The sequence below is a fragment of the Argentina silus genome, assembly GCF_951799395.1.
Source record: "Argentina silus genome assembly, chromosome: Y".
NCBI lineage: Eukaryota > Metazoa > Chordata > Actinopteri > Argentiniformes > Argentinidae > Argentina > Argentina silus.
Genome location: NC_139654.1, coordinates 119,553 through 139,124, shown reverse-complemented (window position 1 = coordinate 139,124; position 19,572 = coordinate 119,553). Strand labels below are relative to the sequence as shown.

At 41.8% G+C, this 19,572-nt stretch overlaps 1 protein-coding gene across 1 annotated transcript in view; it reads right to left on the bottom strand.

The window, feature by feature from the left end:
* The window catches only part of LOC310823685 (uncharacterized protein), a 131,859-nt gene extending 112,864 nt beyond the window's left edge, over positions 1-18,995 (bottom strand). The window contains 7 exon segments of the mRNA XM_083696545.1: positions 212-1,986; positions 2,576-2,807; positions 2,966-3,056; positions 5,500-5,613; positions 18,167-18,280; positions 18,393-18,506; positions 18,823-18,995. Of these exon segments, the coding sequence (XP_083552671.1) occupies positions 212-1,986; positions 2,576-2,807; positions 2,966-3,056; positions 5,500-5,613; positions 18,167-18,280; positions 18,393-18,506; positions 18,823-18,989 (2,607 nt within the window). The 5' untranslated portion in view covers positions 18,990-18,995.
* Positions 18,996-19,572: the final 577 nt, after the last annotated feature.

The following is a 19,572-nucleotide window of genomic DNA, read 5'->3' as shown; positions in this document are numbered from 1 at the left end:
CTGAACATGATAGATCAAGTCAAATATTTGTGTGTCAATAAAACATGAAAGATAAGTGTACAATCATTTAATGAATGACTTTTGACCATGTGATCAAAATAACAATAATAATAATAATAATCCGTAAATCATAATAAGTGATCACATACTCCATTCATCGCCCAAGTATCAATACAGTGTTTTGTCCATCTACTTACAGTGCCGTCTTAGAGGCTGTGACCACTGGCAGCAGCCTCAGAAGACCCTCTTCTGATTTGGAGTACTTCTTCAGGTCAAACACATCCAGCTCCTCTTCTGAAGTCAGCAACACAAAGACCAGAGCTGACCACTGTGCAGGTGAGAGTTGGGCTTTTGAGAGACGTCCTGAGCTCAGGTAGCTTTGGATCTCCTCCACTAGAGAACGGTCATTCATCTCATTCAGACAGTGGAACAGATTGATGCACCTCTCTGGAGAGGGATTCTTCCTGATCTTCTTCTTGATATACTTGACTGTTTCCTCATTGGTCTGTGAGCTGTTTCCTTTCTGTGTCAGAAGGCCTCGTAGGAGATTCTGATTGGAATCCAGTGAGAGGCCCAGGAGGAAGCGCAGGAACAGGTCCAGGTGACCATTCTGACTCTGTAAGGCCTTGTCCACTGCACTCTTGTGTAAGTCGACCAAAGGTGTGCGTATCAGTGATGACCATAGCTTCATGGATGAGGACTTCTGTTTGACCAGTGGATTCTCATTGCTGATGTTGAATGTGAGGAACACATATAAAGCAGCTAGAAACTCCTGGATGCTCAGATGCACAAAGCTGAACACTTTGTGCAGCCCACACTCCTCTCTGAAGATCTGAGTGCACACTCCCGAGTACACTGAGGCGTCTTTGACATCAATGCCACACTCTCTCAAGTCTTCCTCATAGAAGATCAGATTGCCATTTTCCAGCTGATTGAAGGCCAGTTTTCCCAGTGACAGAATTAGTTCTTTATCCCAGTGTGGACCTCTGTCATGGTCTCCAAGGTACTTCACATTCCTCTGTTGGGTCTGAAATACCAGGAAGTGTGTGTACATCTGTGTCAGAGTCTTGGGCATCTCTCCTCTCTCTGCTTCACCCAACAGTCTCTCTAGGGTAGTGGCTGAGAGCCAACAGAACACTGGTATGTGGCACATGATGTGGAGGCTCCTTGATGACTTCATGTGTGTGTTGATTCTGCTGGCCAGGTTCTCATCACTGATTCTCTTCCTGAAGTACTCCTCCTTCTGTGGGTTGTTGAACCCTCGTACCTCTGTCACCTGGTCAACACACTCAGGAGGGATCTGATTGGTTGCTGCAGGTCGGGAGGTTATCCAGAGGAGAGCAGAGGGAAGCAGATTCCCCTTGATGAGGTTTGTCAGCAGCACGTCCACTGAGGTTGACTCTGTGGCATCACAACATGTCTCGTTGTTCTGGAAGTCTAGAGGAAGTCGACACTCATCCAGACCATCAAAGATGAACAGAACTTTATACTTGTCAAAGTTGGAGATTCCTGATTCTTTTACTTCAATGAAGAAATGACCAAGAAGTTCATTCAAACTGCATTTCTTCTCTTTCATTAAATTCAGCTCCCGAAAAGGAAGCGGAAATATGAACTGGACATCCTGATTGGCTTTTCCTTCAGCCCAGTCCGTAATGAACTTCTGAGTAGAGACTGTTTTTCCAATGCCAGCGACTCCCTTTGTCAGCACATTTCTCATTGGTTTGTCTTGTCCAGGTAAAGGCTTGAAGATGTCGTTGCATTTGATTGGTGTCTCCTGTGTTGCTGGTCTCCTGGATGCTGTCTCAATCTGTCTGACCTCATGTTCGTTATTGACCTCTCCACTTCCACCCTCTGTGATGTAGACCTCTGTGTAGACCTTATTGAGAAGTATTTTGTTGCCTTGCTCAGCTATTCCCTCAAATACACACTGAAACTTCTTCTCCAGGTTAGACTTGAGTTCTTGTTGGCACATCACAGCAAGCTCACCTGAATGACAAAACTATTAAAAAACTATTCCTGGCACACTTTACATTAAGTTGACCCAGTACCTGCAGTAACTGTAAATATATATATATGCCATTTAGCTGACGCTTTTATCCAAAGCGCCTTGCATTGCAGTGAGTGCATACAATTCAGTATATATGGTCCCAGCAAGAATCAAACCCACAACCTAAGCGTTGTTAAAGTCATGCTCTACCAACTAAGCCACAGAGGACCACATGTTGTATTAATCAACAAGTTGTTATATAGTAACTAATTATTAATTAATTATATAGTAATTAATTACATAGTATGTAGTGTAGTTGAATGATATATTACTACACGTGTAGGAAAGAACAGTCCTTATTCCATCTGTGTTATAGGAAACTGTCCAAACCCATTACTATGCAATTATACATTAACAACCAATCTTGTTACTGGAGTAATTACAGAGACACTAAGTTATAGAGACAACATAATATAAAGAGTGACCAAATGTGGATATACATCGTAATTACAGTTAGTGGTGTTTGTATTTCCAATAATATTTCAGGCCCAGTAACACTTCTCTGTGAAAACACATGAGGTCTCTTACGTTTCTCCAGTGTGTCAGCGAGCTCCTTCTGGTTCATGTTCCTCAGGACGTGCAGTGTGATCTTCAGAGCCCCTTCTCTGGCACTGCTCTCCTGCTTCTCTTCTTCTTCATCATCCACCACTTCCTCTTCCTCCCCCTGACTCTCAAAGCACTCTGGGTGGTCTCGAGAAATAAGCCTCTTGAACCTCTTCAGCTCATTTCTCACTAGAGTGATGACATTGTCTTCAAGCGACTGAAACATTTAGAAAAATAAAGTGGAGTGAGATAGACAATATACAGACTAAATACAAAAAACACTTGACTTTGGCATGCAATTGAAACAAGAAAAAAATAACTGTTCTATGTGGATTACTTAGCCATTTTCAATGTCATACTTTCTATTTAGCTCACCCTGAATATGGAGGCCAGTTCACTTTGACTCTGGACAGACTGACCACTGGGAATCTCTGACTCTGGTCTCTCCACAGGGTCACTGGGGATTCTGGGTAAAAACAAGAAATAAACAGAGGTCTTTATCCAGAGAAATGTGAATGAGGCCCAGTTTCTCAAATAGAATAACTTAATTGTGTATACCGCTACTGAATGTTATTGGCAGCCTCATAGACCACTATGAGGATTAAACCTCAAACTAACCTTTAACAAGATTCAGATGACTGTATCCTGACTGAGGTATGATTGAAAACCCATTGTTGTTTTAGGCCATTGAAACTAAGTTATTAAAGTTAAATAAAGTTCTTGTGTCAGCTGAATTTTACAAAAAAATAACATTGGTGGACGATGTAGCCAGTTCAAATTAATATATCTGTATTGTCAGTAGCTTTTAGGTTTTTAGTGGCCATCTCCCTCCAGGATCTGCTCTCCTCCTCCATGGACAAGCCTTCTAGTGAGTGTTGTAACACTGTCTGTTGCTCCAGTTTGCATTGAACAACAGTATATCTACAGTCATGAGAAAAAATTAGGACACCCTATGAAAACCTTTGTCTTCTTCAACATATTCAAACATATGGACATTTGATATTCATTTGAACAATATTGAAAAATTGAGGTAATATAACTAAACAAATACAACTGAAACAAATTATTTAAAAGATTATTGGTAAAATGTAATTAATAGAAATGCAATCTTCTTGTGAGGAAAAAGTTAGGACACCCCTACATTTAGTTCCACTTAAAATGCCTAAAATTATAATAAAGAGCACCACATCAGGTGCAAATGATTAGAACATCGTTACAGAGGATTTTGGAGGAGCCTGTCCTATTTAAACCTCAGATATTTAGTTTGGTTTGCTCTTGATTGTTGAAGTGAGTTGCATCACCATGGCGAGATCAAAAGAGCTCTCTGAGGCCTTCAGAAGAAAAATTGTAGATGCATATGAGTCTGGGAAGGGATATAAAAAGATCTCCAAACTATTCGAAATTGGCCATTCCACTGTCCGGAAAATAATTTACAAGTGGAGAACATTTAAAACCACCACCAACATGGCCAGGTCAGGCCGCCCAAGCAAGTTCAGCCTAAGAGCTGACCGAAAGATGCTTAAAGAAGTCTCCAACAATCCCAGAATGTCATCACGAGACCTACAGGTATCTCTTGCCACAATTGATGTCAAAGCACATGCATCCACCATAAGAAAGAGACTGAACAAGTTTGCATTACATGGGAGGTGTGCAAGGAGGAAACCCCTGCTGTCAAAAAAAAACATCAGGGCAAGACTAAAGTTTGCCAGAGAACACCTAGAGAAAGACCAGAACTTCTGGAACAATGTGCTTTGGACAGATGAATCCAAAGTTGAACTATTTGGGCACAGTAAGAGTAGACATGTTTGGCGCAAAACCAAGACAGCATTTGAGAACAAGAACCTCATACCAACTGTGAAGCATGGGGGTGGAAATGTCATGGTTTGGGGCTGCTTTTCTGCAGCAGGGCCTGGTCAGCTCACCATCATAGAATCCACTATGAATTTTGTATTGTATCAGAGGGTGCTTGAGGAAAATGTGAGACCATCTGTTCGAAAGTTGAAGCTGAAGCAGATGTGGACCATGCAACATGACAATGACCCAAAACATTCCAGTAAATCTACCAAGGAATGGCTCAAGAAAAATAAATTGAGAGTTCTGGAATGGTCAAGTCAAAGCCCGGATCTTAATCTTATTGAGATGCTGTGGATTGATTTGAAACTGGCTGTGCATGCAAGACACCCCTCGAACATCACACAGCTGAAAGAATTCTGCAAGGAGGAGTGGGAAAAACTTTCTCCCAATTGATGTCAGAGACCTGTAGACAGTTATAAGAAACGTCTAATTGAGGTTATTTCAGCCAAGGGGGGCAATACTAGCTATTAGGGCATAGGGTGTCCTAACTTTTTCCTCAGTAGGAATTGGCATTATTGTTAATTTTTCGTTAAATAAATGATTACAAAGTTACATTTTCATAGTTTTTTGTTCAATTACATCCCCTTTATCTATAGACATTGTTAGAAAGAAGATAACATATTGATATGTCCATATTTTTAAGAGAATAACTTAATATTTTGGGGGGTGTCCTAACTTTTTCTCATGACTGTACATTCCTGTGTCTAACATTTGAAATTCTGCCTTTAATGATCAATATGTGCTGAGCTCCTAGAGCTGAAGATCATGTGATTATAAGCTGTGCAATAAATGATTGTTGCATTGTGTGCCTTATTCCCATGCTCCCTCCTTGATAGTAGAACCTGAGTTCATTATAGTTTCCTCCGAGGACCTCATGAAACAAACAGGTGGCGTTGTCTAGCAGTTAGTTCATCACATCCCCCATGATACACCTACCCTTGTTTAGTAGTGACGGTTCCTTGTCTGAACTTTAATTGTTCTTTCATAATGTGTTCATGAGTGTGTGTCTGTGTGTCGTCAGGATATTGACTACTAGGAATAAACATCAAACTAACCTTTGATCAGAATGAGGAGGTCTTCCTCTGAATGAGATTGGCTGCCTCATAGAGTTGTCACTCTTCATGGACATACAGTTGGGTACAGGTGAGGCTGGTCTCTCCTTCTGGACCCTGCATTACAAGGTGAAGTTGTGTTTTTAAATGTGCCATATGAGCTGAGCTCCTAGAGCCAGTTCCACAGGAGGGTGGCATTGTGAAGGACAGAGTGTTAATGAACCTGTCTTTGTTTAATTCGGGGGATCCCCATCACCATGGAGGGTTGGGGTGCGCTGGTAGGAGGAGAGTGGGGACGATGTGGCCAGTCCAAATTAATATAAATGTATTGTAAATAGCTTTTAAATTATAAATATTATTTTTTTGGACCCTTCCCCAGATCTGTGCCTCGACACAATCCTATCTCGGAGGTCTACGGACAATTCCTTCAACCTCATGGCCTGGTTTTTGCTTTGACATGCACTGTCAATATGGTAAATTTAAAGACATATAAGGGGAAAAGGTCACAAGAAAACAGATGGTCCTAGAATATTTGGAGAATGCAGTCAGAAGGGGTGAGGTCAGATTGAGGGGTTTGATATAGGTGAAGAAAAGAAAGGATCAAAAGCTGCAGAAACCAGGATAGAGTAGTTAAAAGTTACGGTAAATAAGTAATAAACAAAGTTGTAAACAGCCAGAACAAAAGGCTTTTGAAATCAGCCAGGCTCATCATGATTTAGGTAGACAAACCGGACGAATTATACAAATTAATGAGCTCAAAATAAGGTAAGCAGAATTCCTGCTTGAGTATAGAAAATTTGCGTAATTCGCTCTGGATCTCCGGACTCAACGGTAGGACATTAGCATGAGTCTTACCAATAAAGAAACCAAATTTAGGATTTGAACTAGAGCTGTTGGAGATTTCAGAAAATGTGCATGCACTAACTGTTAATAACTGTAAATAAGTTAAAGCCCAAAGAGTGGGTCACATGTGCAAAGTCCTGTGAGTACCGCAGAATTGAAGAGATCAATACTGGGCTGAACCACGGGTAAGGAGCTTGTGGCTACCGCTGAGATTAATTGATTCAGGTCTGTACGGATAAGAGAGTATTTAGAAACTTTGTGTTCGTGTGGAGGATAGAAGTGTTAAGTAGGCGGATGTAGATAACAGAAGCGCAGTACCTGTAGTAACCTGTAGTTTTAGTGAAATATTGCTGTTTATATTAGTATTGTGACGTAAGCGGACGTAGATGGCAGAAGTGCTTGTTAGCGCTGTGTCATGAGAGAAAACCGCCACTTGTAGTTTTAGTGTAAAAATCGCTGTGTCGTGAAATGCTTGTAAAAGTTGCTGTGTTGTGAGTGTTTGTAAAAGGCGCTGTGTTGTGTTGAAAGAGCGATATTCTGTATAAACACTGTTGGTCGGGAATTGAGGACTACAGTTAGTATATAACATAAGAGAGAAGACAAAAGTCTAATCAATTAGATATATTATAGAGATTAGGTATAGAAGAATAAAGAGTATACATTTTTAGAGAACGGGTCAATGTGTGAACTTCTTAGGCCTCTCAGAGTACAGAATAATGAGAATATAGTATGATATATAGTATATCTGTGTCTACGGAATTGGAAGAAAGCCATTGTTTCCTCTTAAAGGAAACGTAAGATACTTCTTGTAAAAACTAAATAATCAAAAGTAGGAATAGAGACAACCCTTTGGGGAGTCGGAGTAAGAATTATAAGAGAAGGTTGAGATAAGTGGAGAGACGTTGAAGAAAAAACGGGAAGACCGCCATCTTGAAACATTCGAGTTGGGCGGTATTGTTGTAAAAGTGGGAGGGAACCAACTGAGTGGGCTGAGCTGTGTTTTATACAATAGACTTTACAGCAGTCAGGTTTACGATGAATGAATGAATAAATAATGAAATAATGAAATAAATAAATAAGATCAAATAAAAACATTATATTATATATATTAACCCATATTAAGTATATGCTGAGTGAAAGTGATTCTTAATTGAAGAGATTCATGTCTAAGCTCACACTGATTTGATTCACATTCTAGGGTTACACACACACACACACCTCACATTCACACCCACTCTACACACACAGACCCCCTCCCCCTCATCCCCACTCATACACACATCACACTCACACAGACACACACACACACATCTTATATACTCATACACACATCACATACTACACTCATACACACACACATAGACACACACACACACACACACACACACACACACACTCATACACACATCACACTCACACACAGACAGTTGGCTATACCTACATTTGATTCCCAGGGTGTAAGACACCAATTGTGATTAGGATATCTCAAGCTGATTCCAAAGCTGTTTCCTAACATATTTCTTTAATCTTACAGTGATATTCTAGATAACCAATAACACAATATTATTATTATTATTATTATTATTATTAATATTGTTACTTTTTTGACATTTTACAATAACCCTAAAAAAAAATATGACTGCAAAAGGAAAGACAAAGGGAAAAATGGAGAAAGGGATTACCATGGTAACTCCAGTAGAAATATTAGAGAATAAAAACCCTCTTTTAACCCTTGTGTGGCGTTTTTAATTTTTACTTGAAGAAAAAATATACAAGGAAACAATTTTTCAACCTGAAACTCCATGGCCTTGGCTTATTTACTGTGAAGAACATCAAAGAAAAAAAAATCATTGAGTGCACATGCTACACCCCCCCCCTACACATTTATGTCCTTCACAGGGTGTTCGGGTCAATTTGACCCGCATATACACAGAGACACACAGACTTACAGAAACATGCACACACACACTCACACACATACAAACACACACAGAACCTGCACAATGTTGTTACAAAACATTCTGGGAAGCCAGAGGGAGGAGACCCTGAGAGACACCAGGGGACATGGGTGGTACTGGATATGTCACAGGGCCTCAGTGGCCACAACATCACTTAGGATAATTTTTTCACATCGTACAGCCTGGGACAGGAACTTCTCAAAAGAAAGCTGACAATGGGTGGAACAGTCAGAAAAAATAAGACAGAGCTCCCACCTCAACTTCTAACTGTAAAGAACAGGCCAGTCCATTCCTCCCTCTTTGTGTTTACGGCCAACATGGCCCTGGTATCCTACATACCCAAAAAGGGCAAAAATGTGATGCTTATGAGCACTGGTGACACCGCACATACAGAGGAGACAACATGTGCCCAGGAACCCAGCTTCTCTAGCCATAGTGAGGAGGGTGGAGGAGGCTCCTGCTGTCCCACCTGCACGACCCACACAACCACAACCTCCAGTGCCTGAAGTAAGTGTCCTGTTGTTGTTGTTTATGTGTGCATGTATCTGTGTGTGTGTGTGTGTGTGTGTGTGTGTGTGCGCGCGCGCATGTGTGTGTGTGTGTGTGTGTGTTTCTGAGTGTCTCTGTGTGTATGTGGGTCAAATTGAAATTGACTATTCGAAGATGTGGTGTGAAAAAAATCTAATAAAGTATTTTCATTATTCTAGATTGCATCTGGTGGCAACAAGAGGAAGCGCAGCGAGGTGTGTGAACCCTCAAAGGACTCAAAGACACAAACCACATGCAGAAACTGCAAAAAGTACATCTGTAGTACACCTACTCTCAAATTCTGTGCATCATGTGTTGTGTAGACAGGCATGCCCATGCACACACACCATTTTTCGAATTCACATGTATCCAATATTATTTCAGAATTGTTTGAGAGATGTATTTTTCAGACGTGTACTATATTTTATTGACAGTGAATAAAGCAGTGTACATTTCGTTCATGTTTTGTGTTTCTATTTATTGTAAATCATCTCAAATTATTTTTGAGACATTTTTGAGAGATGTATTTCATATCCAGTGACTAAATCGATCTAAGTTTGGTTCTCGTGTATCTATTGTCGTTCATCACCTGTATTTGCTTTTCACAGCTTTGATTATAATAAGAATATCTCAATATCTGTTCAAAAATAATCAACATCAATGAAAACATTGTTTCATTTCAACTTTTCAGAGATAAGCATGATTTTTTCCACCCAAGTCCTTATTATAGCAGATTTTTTACATAAATTATAACTTTATCACAAAAAACGAATTGCACTTCCATTGTTAAATATAATCTAGCAGAGATTAATTGTAAATATTAATCATACATGTTATCTATATTATTTGGAATTGAAGGTAATGAGGAAGAAAAGGTGATGCCCCCACCCTACGACCATGGGGAATTCCCTGTGTTATCAGCAAAGATACACCTGGATGGGAATATAAAGGTGGAAGAAGATGAGGAAGAAGAGAGGGGAAATAAAGAGAGAAGGGGATCAAGAAGCCCCATACAGCTTGATTGTTATGCAGAATTAAAAGAAGCCCTAAACCAGGTAGACAAAGGCGTGTGGAGGTCAGAGTCAAGACAAGAAAAAAGGACTAAACCATTGGAAGCCGGAGTAAAAGGAGAGAGAGGTAAAGGGAAGGAACCAAGCACACGCAGAAAAGAGAAACAGCTATACAGCACACCCAGAGATGAGGGAGCAACCACCTGGGGACCCGGAGATGACCCAAGAGATGACCCAAGAGATGACCCGAGGTCGGGTGATGAGGGACAGGGGGAGAGGAGGTCTTGGATAAGACAGAGGGAGATAGACCAAGCACAAACAATAGATGAAATATTTAGTGACTGGGAAGAAAATACTAGAAAAAGACATAAGGAAGAATGCAGAACTACTGAACGAGAGTTGAGGTATAGGGGAAAGATAGGTCGCCTAGATAGATATCATTGCCCCATCCTGATAAAAGGAAATCAAGGACACTATGTGCCCTGGGGTATGCAGGACTTACAGGGAATAGTTAGCAGATTACCTGACATACATGATGGAGCAGGTAAATGGATTAGAAGCTTTGAGGAAGAGATTGCAGGGAAACTGCTAGCGGTGGGAGACCTCAAAGCCCTGTTGGCCAGGGTATTGGGGGTGGCAAAGATGGAAGACATTCTCATAAGCTGTGGACTGGAAGGAGCACAGGGCTATACCAGAGCCGATGGGATGTCATTTGATCAGACCAGAAATGAGATGTGGACAACCCTGAGAGAAGAATATCCACAAAGGCTGGATATCAAGACCCTGAAGGGAGACCCACTGGGAGAGACTGAGACTCCTGCCACATACCTGCACTAGCAACTGAAGAAGTAGAAACTAGAGACTGAAGCAGACCCAGAGGGAGACCCACTGATGACAACTCTGTTCAGAACTGCAGTGATAGAGGCCATGTGCCCTCCGGTGAAAAGCAGGTTAGAGGATGTGGTGAGACGTCAAAAACACACAAGGAATTCTGTGATCATCTGGTCCATGCGGTGGAAAAATACCGGAAAGATGAATCAAAGCTAAAGGAGCAAGAAAAGGAGAACCAGAGAAAGTTAACATAGCTCCAGCTGGGGGAACTCACAGAATGAAACAAAAAGAAGGTACAAGGCGTAATGGCCGCCGAAACTTCCAGTGCTGAGACTTCAGGGACAAGAGCAACCCACCGTACCTGTAGTTCAGGTGTATACCCAGCAGCCCCAGCAGTTTCAGCCATGGAAGGGCAGACAGAGACCCCAAGGAAGGTTCCAAATAGCAGACTCACTAGGTCCACCCGGTGTGTGCTGGGGATGTCACCAGGCAGGACACAACCGAAGACAATGTACAATTAATCCATGGCAGCCGAGGGGGAATAGTCAACAGGGCTATGGTCAGCAACAGCAGAAGCCTCCACAAGGACCAGCCAATCCATATAGGGGACTGAATTATGGTTACTCGGGATGCCCAGAGAATCTGAAAAGGGAGGGTCAGCTTCCAGTGTTAACCACAGAAGCTGATCAAGAAGCAATGCTGCAGGTTCAAATAGAAGATAGAGACATACCCATGATGATAGATACAGTAGCAACCTACACTTGTGTAGGTCTAAATTATTTCTCTCACCTCCCCAGGTCAGGACAATTTGTTAAAACAGTAGGATTCTCGGGACAAGCGCAGCTAATTCCAATGACAACTCCAGTAAGTCTCAAGATAGGAGACAGAGCCACAACCCTGCCCGTACTGATCTCTGACCGGACACCTGTGAATCTCTTGGGGAGGGATGCATTATGCATGCTGGGGATGAAAATATGGTGTTTCCCAGAAGGTGTATATGTAGATAATATGGCAATAAAGACAGAAGAAATACCAATAACTGCAAGCGCAAATGTTTACTAGTTAGGGGAAATAAACCATGAAATAAAACAAACTTGGTTAAAATTGAGAAAATATATTGAAGCCCAATTGCCAGATGCACGAAGACCAAGATTTGACTACCACTGCACTGTGCAGTTTGACTCAAATTGCAACTCCGGCCAAGAACAAATTTGGCAGGAGCAAACCAAAAATCTGGTTGTCCCATTAATGTCACAATATATTATAGTGGGAAAACAGAGAGCAGCTATGCAAATAGATCAATCAGAATTGATGGTATAATATACCTAATGCTGCTCCTCATGTGTCATTAATGGTAAATAAAGGGTATAGAGCAAGAGCCTTGGGACCAATGATGAGAACCGCATTAAAGAGTGATTGGAAAGAAACAAGTAACCCATTGGTAAAACATTCTGCAGACAAGGAATTCATAAAAATAATATGTGCCACGCCTATGAATGGTATACCACAGGAAGTAGCCATATTGGTTAAACAACAGGTTCAGATGAAAGAAAAGTCAGATAATCAATTGAGAGATAACATGGAAAAACAGATCCCAGAAAGTCTCTGGTCAAAACATGACACTGACGTGGGCTTAGTAAAATCAGCATAATTATAAGAACAAAACAGGGCAGAGTATTACCAAGAAAAGCCCAATATCCTATGAAACCTGAAGCTGAGGAAGGAATAAGCAGAACAATAGAGGGTTTGATAGCAGCGGGAGTTTTAGAAAGAATAAACAGCCCGTACAATACCCCCCTTCTTCCAATTCTAAAAGCAGATAAGTCAAAATGGAGATTGGTGCATGACTTAAGAGCAGTAAATGAGGTGGTACAAGATTGGCGAGCAGAAGTACCAAATCCTCATACATTGTTAACAAATGTTCCTCCGACAGCCAAATACTATACAGTGATAGATTTATGCTCAGCTTTCTTCAGTGTACCATTAGCAGAAGAAAGTCGGTACTTGTTTGCATTTACCTACAGAGGACAACAATACATTTACACTAGAATACCTCAAGGGTTCAAACATTCACCTCATGTGTTCAACCAAGTTCAGCGGAGATTGGATAGAGGACTATGCGATAAAAACAGCAGCTCTGAGGGTGCTGATGAAAACAGCTGGTCAGCAGAACTTAAGAGCCCCTTTAATATGGACAACAGAAGCTACAATAGCATTTGAAATGTTGAAAAAAGAAATGCAACGGGCACCAGCATTGGCTGTGCCCGATTATAACAAACCATTCCTATTGTATGTGGCAAACAGAAGGAGTGGGTATGCTTCAGCAGTGTTAGTACAGGAAACGTGTAGTGGTAGGAAAAAGCAAGCGTTAGCCTATTATAGCACCAAACTAGACAGTGTTGCCCAGGGGTACCCGCCCTTTTCAGGGAGTGGCAGCTATGCACTATGCCTATGAAAAGGCCTCGTCAGTCACAATGGGATACCCAATAACAATATACACACATCACAAGACAGTGGAACTGTTAGAACAGGGAAGGTTTGTTCTAACGCAAGCTAGGAACCTGTCATATTTGTCGTTATTGACATACCCAGACATCACTATCAAGAGATGTAGTACAGTAAATCCAGCTGAGTTAATACCACTGGCAGATGAAGGGGAAGAACATGATTGTATAGCACACTCACTAACATTCACTAGGTTAAGACCAGACTTAGAATCAACACCCTTACAATATGCAGAAGAGACATATTTTGTAGATGGTTCATGTTACAGAGATCATTTAGGAAATCATGCAGGGTACGGCATAGTTAAACAAATAGGACAGACATTCCGAGAAGAGAAGATAGACAGCTGTCCACAACCGTGTTCGGCCCAGTTGGCAGAACTAAGAGCACTGACAGAAGCCTGTAAAATGGGAGAAGGCAAAGCAGTGAACATTTTTACTGACTCAGCTTATGCGCATGGAGTCTGTCATCTGTTTGGAGCAGTATGGAAACAGAGAGGTTTTTTGAAAAGTGATGGGTCACCCATACAGCATTGTGAGCAAATTAAGGAATTGATGTCGACCATGATGAAACCAAAGCAGTTAGCCATCATTAAATGTCATGCGCACCAGAAAGGTAATGATTACATTATTCAGGGCAATAATGCTGCTGATGAAGCGGCAAAGAGAGCGTCAAAGTGTGAGGTGGCCGTGTTGGCCCCAATGGTATTAATAGAACCAATAATGCAGCTAGAGGATATCATTCGCATGCAACAGATTGCAGGGCTGTATGAGCAATCCATGTGGCTCCAAAGGGGGCCAAAGGTAGACTCTACAGTGGAGATCACATGAGGGTACTATAGTGGCACCCACGGTGCTACTGGGGATTTTGATCGCTGATGCGCATGGTTTTGACCATTGCGCAAGGGTTTGAAGTTGTGAGAAAGATAAAACTCCAAGGGTATTGGTCACCCTATTTACAGGCAATGGTAGAAAATGCATTGGCAGAATGCACAGTATGCGCACAAAACAATGTAAGAAAGGGAATCAAAACACCTTTAGGACACATACCGGTTCCAGATGGACCATTTAAACATTTGGTAATGGACTATGTAGACATGATAAAAAAGGTCAATGGGAAAAGATACATGCTTGTTGTCATAGATAGATTCAGCAGATGGGTAGAAGCAACGCCATCGGCAGAATTAGGGGCAGGAACAGTGCTTAAATTTCTAACAAGAGAAGTAATACCCAGATTTGGAATACCCAATGAGATTAGCTCAGATAATGGTGCATGGAGCGAGGAAAATGTATTATGGGACCAGGCTAGGCAGAATGATTGGTATAGATTGGCAGAGTTTACAGCCAAATCAATAACAGAAGGAGATTGCCTCATGTGCAGTCCATCACCGCTCAAAAAGTTGCAAGTTGTACCTAATCCACATACATGCCAGGCATGTCATCAGTTTAATCAGAAGGTCTGTTGCTTGGAGTGGACAGAACAACCCTATTGTGGAGCCGAATGTTTAGGTATCTTAAGCAACCATAAATGTAATACATTTTATGATCAGACTTTTAGAGACCAATGTAAAGAGATAGATGTGAGAGTAGAGGGGAAAAAGAGGGAAGTTCCAGGACCCTATTCAATAGATTTGACGCAAAAGTTTGAATGCTTCGAAAAGCAATTTAATACAAGCCAATACACTAAGAGCCTGGGGCAGTTTAAAGGGAACTGTCATGTAACCTGGCACATTGTACCATGGGATATGGAGACACCTCGGCCTGAACCTTATCTTCAGGCAATTGGGACATACAACACCACCCCTCCTAAGGTAGTGTACCCTACAAGCTTATATGCAATATTGAAAGAGACCCCAAACGACAGCCACTGTTCTGGGCAACTAATGGCAAGATTTGGGATGAGTGGGATTCCAGGGGGAGTACCCATAACCAGTATATATACCAGCCAAAGCGAGGCCATGGCAGATTACTATTGGATATGTGGAGAAGGAAAGCTAAGGGCAGTATTACCTGCTACTTGGACAGGGATATGTGCTAGGGTTAAGCTAGCCAAGGCAGTGACTATTTTGATGGGGAATGATACCACTATAAGGGTAGATCAACAAGAACTAAGACAAGTACAGGGGGAAGCTAAAAAAGAAAACAGAAAAAAAAGGGCATATCAGACCCCGCAGTCTATATAGATGCCATAGGCCTAGAGGGGTGCCCGACGAGTTCAAGGCAAGAAGCCAGATATGGACAGGATTTGAATCAATTTTCCTCTGGCCTACAATAAATAAAAATGTGGATTGGATAAATGCCATTTATTACAATCAGCAGAGGTTCATCAATTACACAGATGATGCCCTATCAGCCCTAGGAGAACAGGTCAGAGAGACAAGCAAAATGACATGGGCAGAACAGACAGGCATTACATTTTATAATGGCAGCTCAAGGTGGAGTATGTAAACTGTTTGGGGACGAATGCTGTACCTATATTCCGAACAATACTGATCCCGCAGGAAGTTTTGTCAGAGCAGTGACTAAACTTAAAAATTTGAGAAAGGAAGTGAAAATTACTGCAGGCACAGACTTTGGGACATTAGACTGGTTAGGCAACATCCTAGGATCATGGGGAGGAATGTTGGCAAAAATGGGAATAATGGTTGTGATAGTGATTATAGTGTTAGGATTAATATTTTGTTGCATAATGCCTGTTTTGAGATATTTCTTTATACAGGGCACAATTAAGCAGAGGAGTGTAACCAGAGGGATAGCTCCAATGGCACTCAACAGAATGGGAGGCCATCTAGACCTATATCCCGTTCTCAACTGGGGAGGCAGCAGTGAGTCTTCTGCCCCCTCATCCGATGATGACGAGATCGTCTAGACTCCCAGCCAGGACTAGCAAGCTCGGAGAGGAAACTTGGGAGGAACATTGCTACAGTCATCAAAAAGGACGAATACCTGGCCATACAAGGACTTTATTCCCCTTGTAAATATTTACAATTTGAATGGACGATGATGTGTTTTATGGTGTTATGGGTAACACGTATTGTGTGTAGAACTAATAGAATGACCATGTTGAATGTATGCATAGAGGCACAATGGGATGGCCATGGTTCAGGGACAGGGAATGTTCCCTTGTGATGGAAATATAGGTCCCATTAGGGGTTGATGTGTTGTGTGATGTTTTAGTTTTTAGTAACAATTTGTGTAGTCATTTAAATGTGTAGGAAGTTGTTGCTCATGGGGACGGGTGCTCATTTGCAGACCTGTAAAGTGGTTGCTCAATGATGACTGGATAAGGTGAGGACCGTGGGGGAATTTTCCTAGTACGAGGCTGGGTTTTTCGCCCCCACCTGTAAAGGAGACGTGTCCCCTGGAGCTAATAGACTGTCATACTGTTGATGTCATTCATGTTATTTTTACTTATACGATTAGCATATGTATATTGTCTTGAATCACTTGCATGTTTTATTAGTATATCATGTTCAAATCACTGTTAGGATGTGGGACTAAGACATATAAGGGTTGTACACCTAGGGGAAAAGGTCACAAGAAAACAGATGGTCCTAGAATATTTGGAGAATGCAGTCAGAAGGGGTGAGGTCAGATTGAGGGGTTTGATATAGGTGAAGAAAAGAAAGAATCAAAATCTGCAGAAACCAGGACAGAGTAATTAAAAGATAGGGTAAATAAGTGATAAACAAAGTTGTAAACAGCCAGGACAAAAGGCTTTTGAAATCAGCCAGGCACATCAAGATTTAGGTAGCCAAACAGACGCCAGGGCAGGTGGGAGTAGCCCACCTTGATGACGAAATGTAATTCTTGAATGTTATTGGTGTATGTAGACAGGAACTAGAAGTTTGTTGAATGGTGGGGGTTGACCTGGGTTAGGGTTAGTATAAAGACAGGTGACAAACGGCTTTGAACGGCTTCAGATTCTCTGTGAATAAAGTCTTTGAATGAATTAACAGCTCCGGTTAATGGTATTTTATTTCAAAGTACTATTATTTAAATTCTACGACATCAACTGTGGGACCTTTTTTCTCCTGTCAAAAAAAAAATCTTCATCTCGCATTGTGACTGCCTATGGCCCTAACCCCTAACCCTAACCCTAAGACTAACCATAACCCTAGTCTGAGCATTGATTACTTTATCTTATGATGACTGATGAGGTGACTGATGATTCACTTACTTAAACAGATGTATCTCTAAGTCGCTTTGGATAAAGGCGTCTGCTAAATGCCATAAATGTAAATGTAAAATGACATCATATAGACAGGTGTGTGCCGTTCCAAATCATGTCCAATCAATTGAATTTACCACAGATGGACTCCAGTCAAGTCATAGAAACATCTCAAGGATGATCAATGGAAACAGGATGCACCTGAGCTCAATTTCGAGTGTCATAGCAAAGGGTCTGAATACTCATGTAAATGTGACATTTCAGTTTTTTATTTTAAATAAATTCGCAAACATTTCTAAAAACCTGTACTGTATTTGTCATTATGGGGTATTGTGTATAGATTGATGAGGAAACAAATGAATTGAATCCATTTTAGATTAAGGCTGCAACATTTCCACAACAAAATGTGGAAAAAGTGAAGCGGTCTGAATACTTTCCGAATGCACTGTATCTGTATTGTCAGTAGCTTTTAGGTTTTTAGTGGCCATCTCCCTCCAGTATCTGCTCTCCTCCTCCATGGACATGCCTTCTAGGGAGTTTTGTAACACTGTCTGTTGCTACATTTTGCATTGAACTACAGTATATCTACATTCCTGTGTCTTGAAATTCTGCCTTTAATGATACATATGTGCTGAACTCCTAGAGCTGAAGATGATGTGATTAGAAGCTGTACAATAAATGATTGTTGCATTGTGTGCCTTATTCCCATGCTCCCTCCTTGATAGTAGAACCTGAGTTCATTATAGTTTCCTCCGAGGACCTCATGAAACAAACAGGTGGCGTAGTCTAGCAGTTAGTTCATCACATCCCCCATGATACACCTACCCTTGTTTAGTAGTGACGGTTCTCTGTCTGAAGTCTATTGGTTCTCCCATAGACCAGTCACTCTTTATTGACACACAGCTGGGTACAGGTGAGACCGGTCTCTCCTGCTGGACTCTGTCAAAAAAAAAAAAAATCACATTAACTAACAGTCGACAGTGAACATAACATGTGTGTACCTGTGTTATCAGGATATTAGGAATAAACATCAAATAAACATCAAACTAACCTTTGACCAGAATGAGGAATTCTTCCTCTGAATTCTATTGGATGGTCCATAGACCAGTCACTCTTCATGGACACACAGCTCGGTACAGGTGAGGCTGGTCTCTCCTGCTGGACCCTGCATTACAAGGTGGAGTTGTGTTTTTAAATGTGCCACATGAGCTGAGCTCCTAGATCCAGTTCCAATATGAATATATCTGTATTGTAAATAACTTTTAGGTTTTTAGTGGCCATCTCCCTCCAGGATCCGCTCTCCTCCTCGATGGACACGCCTTCTAGTGAGTGTTGCAACTCTGTCTGTTGCTCCAGTTTGCATTGACCTACAGTATATCTACATTCCTGCGTCTAACATTAATCTGGTTATGAATGAAGTATCTATCATCATCATTATCATCATCTTCATGGTAAATGCCCTCCAGAGACTCTTCTCTTACCCCATGTCTTCAACCTCCCCAGAGAGACTCATTTTAGAGGCAGTGGTCCCCTCCTCTCTCTCCCCAGAGAGACTCATTTTAGAGGCAGTGGTCCCCTCCTCTCTCTCCCCAGAGAGACTCATTTTAGAGGCAGTGGTCCCCTCCTCTCTCTCCCCAGAGAGACTCATTTTAGAGGCAGTGGTCCCCTCCTCTCTGTCCCCAGAGAGACTCATTTTAGAGGCAGTGGTCCCCTCCTCTCTCTCCCCAGAGAGACTCATTTTAGAGGCAGTGGTCCCCTCCTCTCTCTCCCCAGAGAGACTCATTTTAGAGGCAGTGGTCCCCTCCTCTCTCTCCCCAGAGAGACTCATTTTAGAGGCAGTGGTCCCCTCCTCTCTCTCCCCAGAGAGACTCATTTTAGAGGCAGTGGTCCCCTCCTCTCTCTCCCCAGAGAGACTCATTTTCGAGGCAGTGGTCCCCTCCTCTCTCTCCCCAGAGAGACTCATTTTAGAGGCAGTGGTCCCCTCCTCTCTCTCCCCAGAGAGACTCATTTTAGAGGCAGCAGGTCACACCTATAGTTAACAGAGATCAGTACTTATCAACCACAGATCTGATAGAGCGCGCACACACACACACACACACACACACATACACACACACACACACACACACACACACACACACACACACACACACACACACACACACACACACACATACACACACACACACACACACACACACACAGACAGACACACACACACACACGCAGTC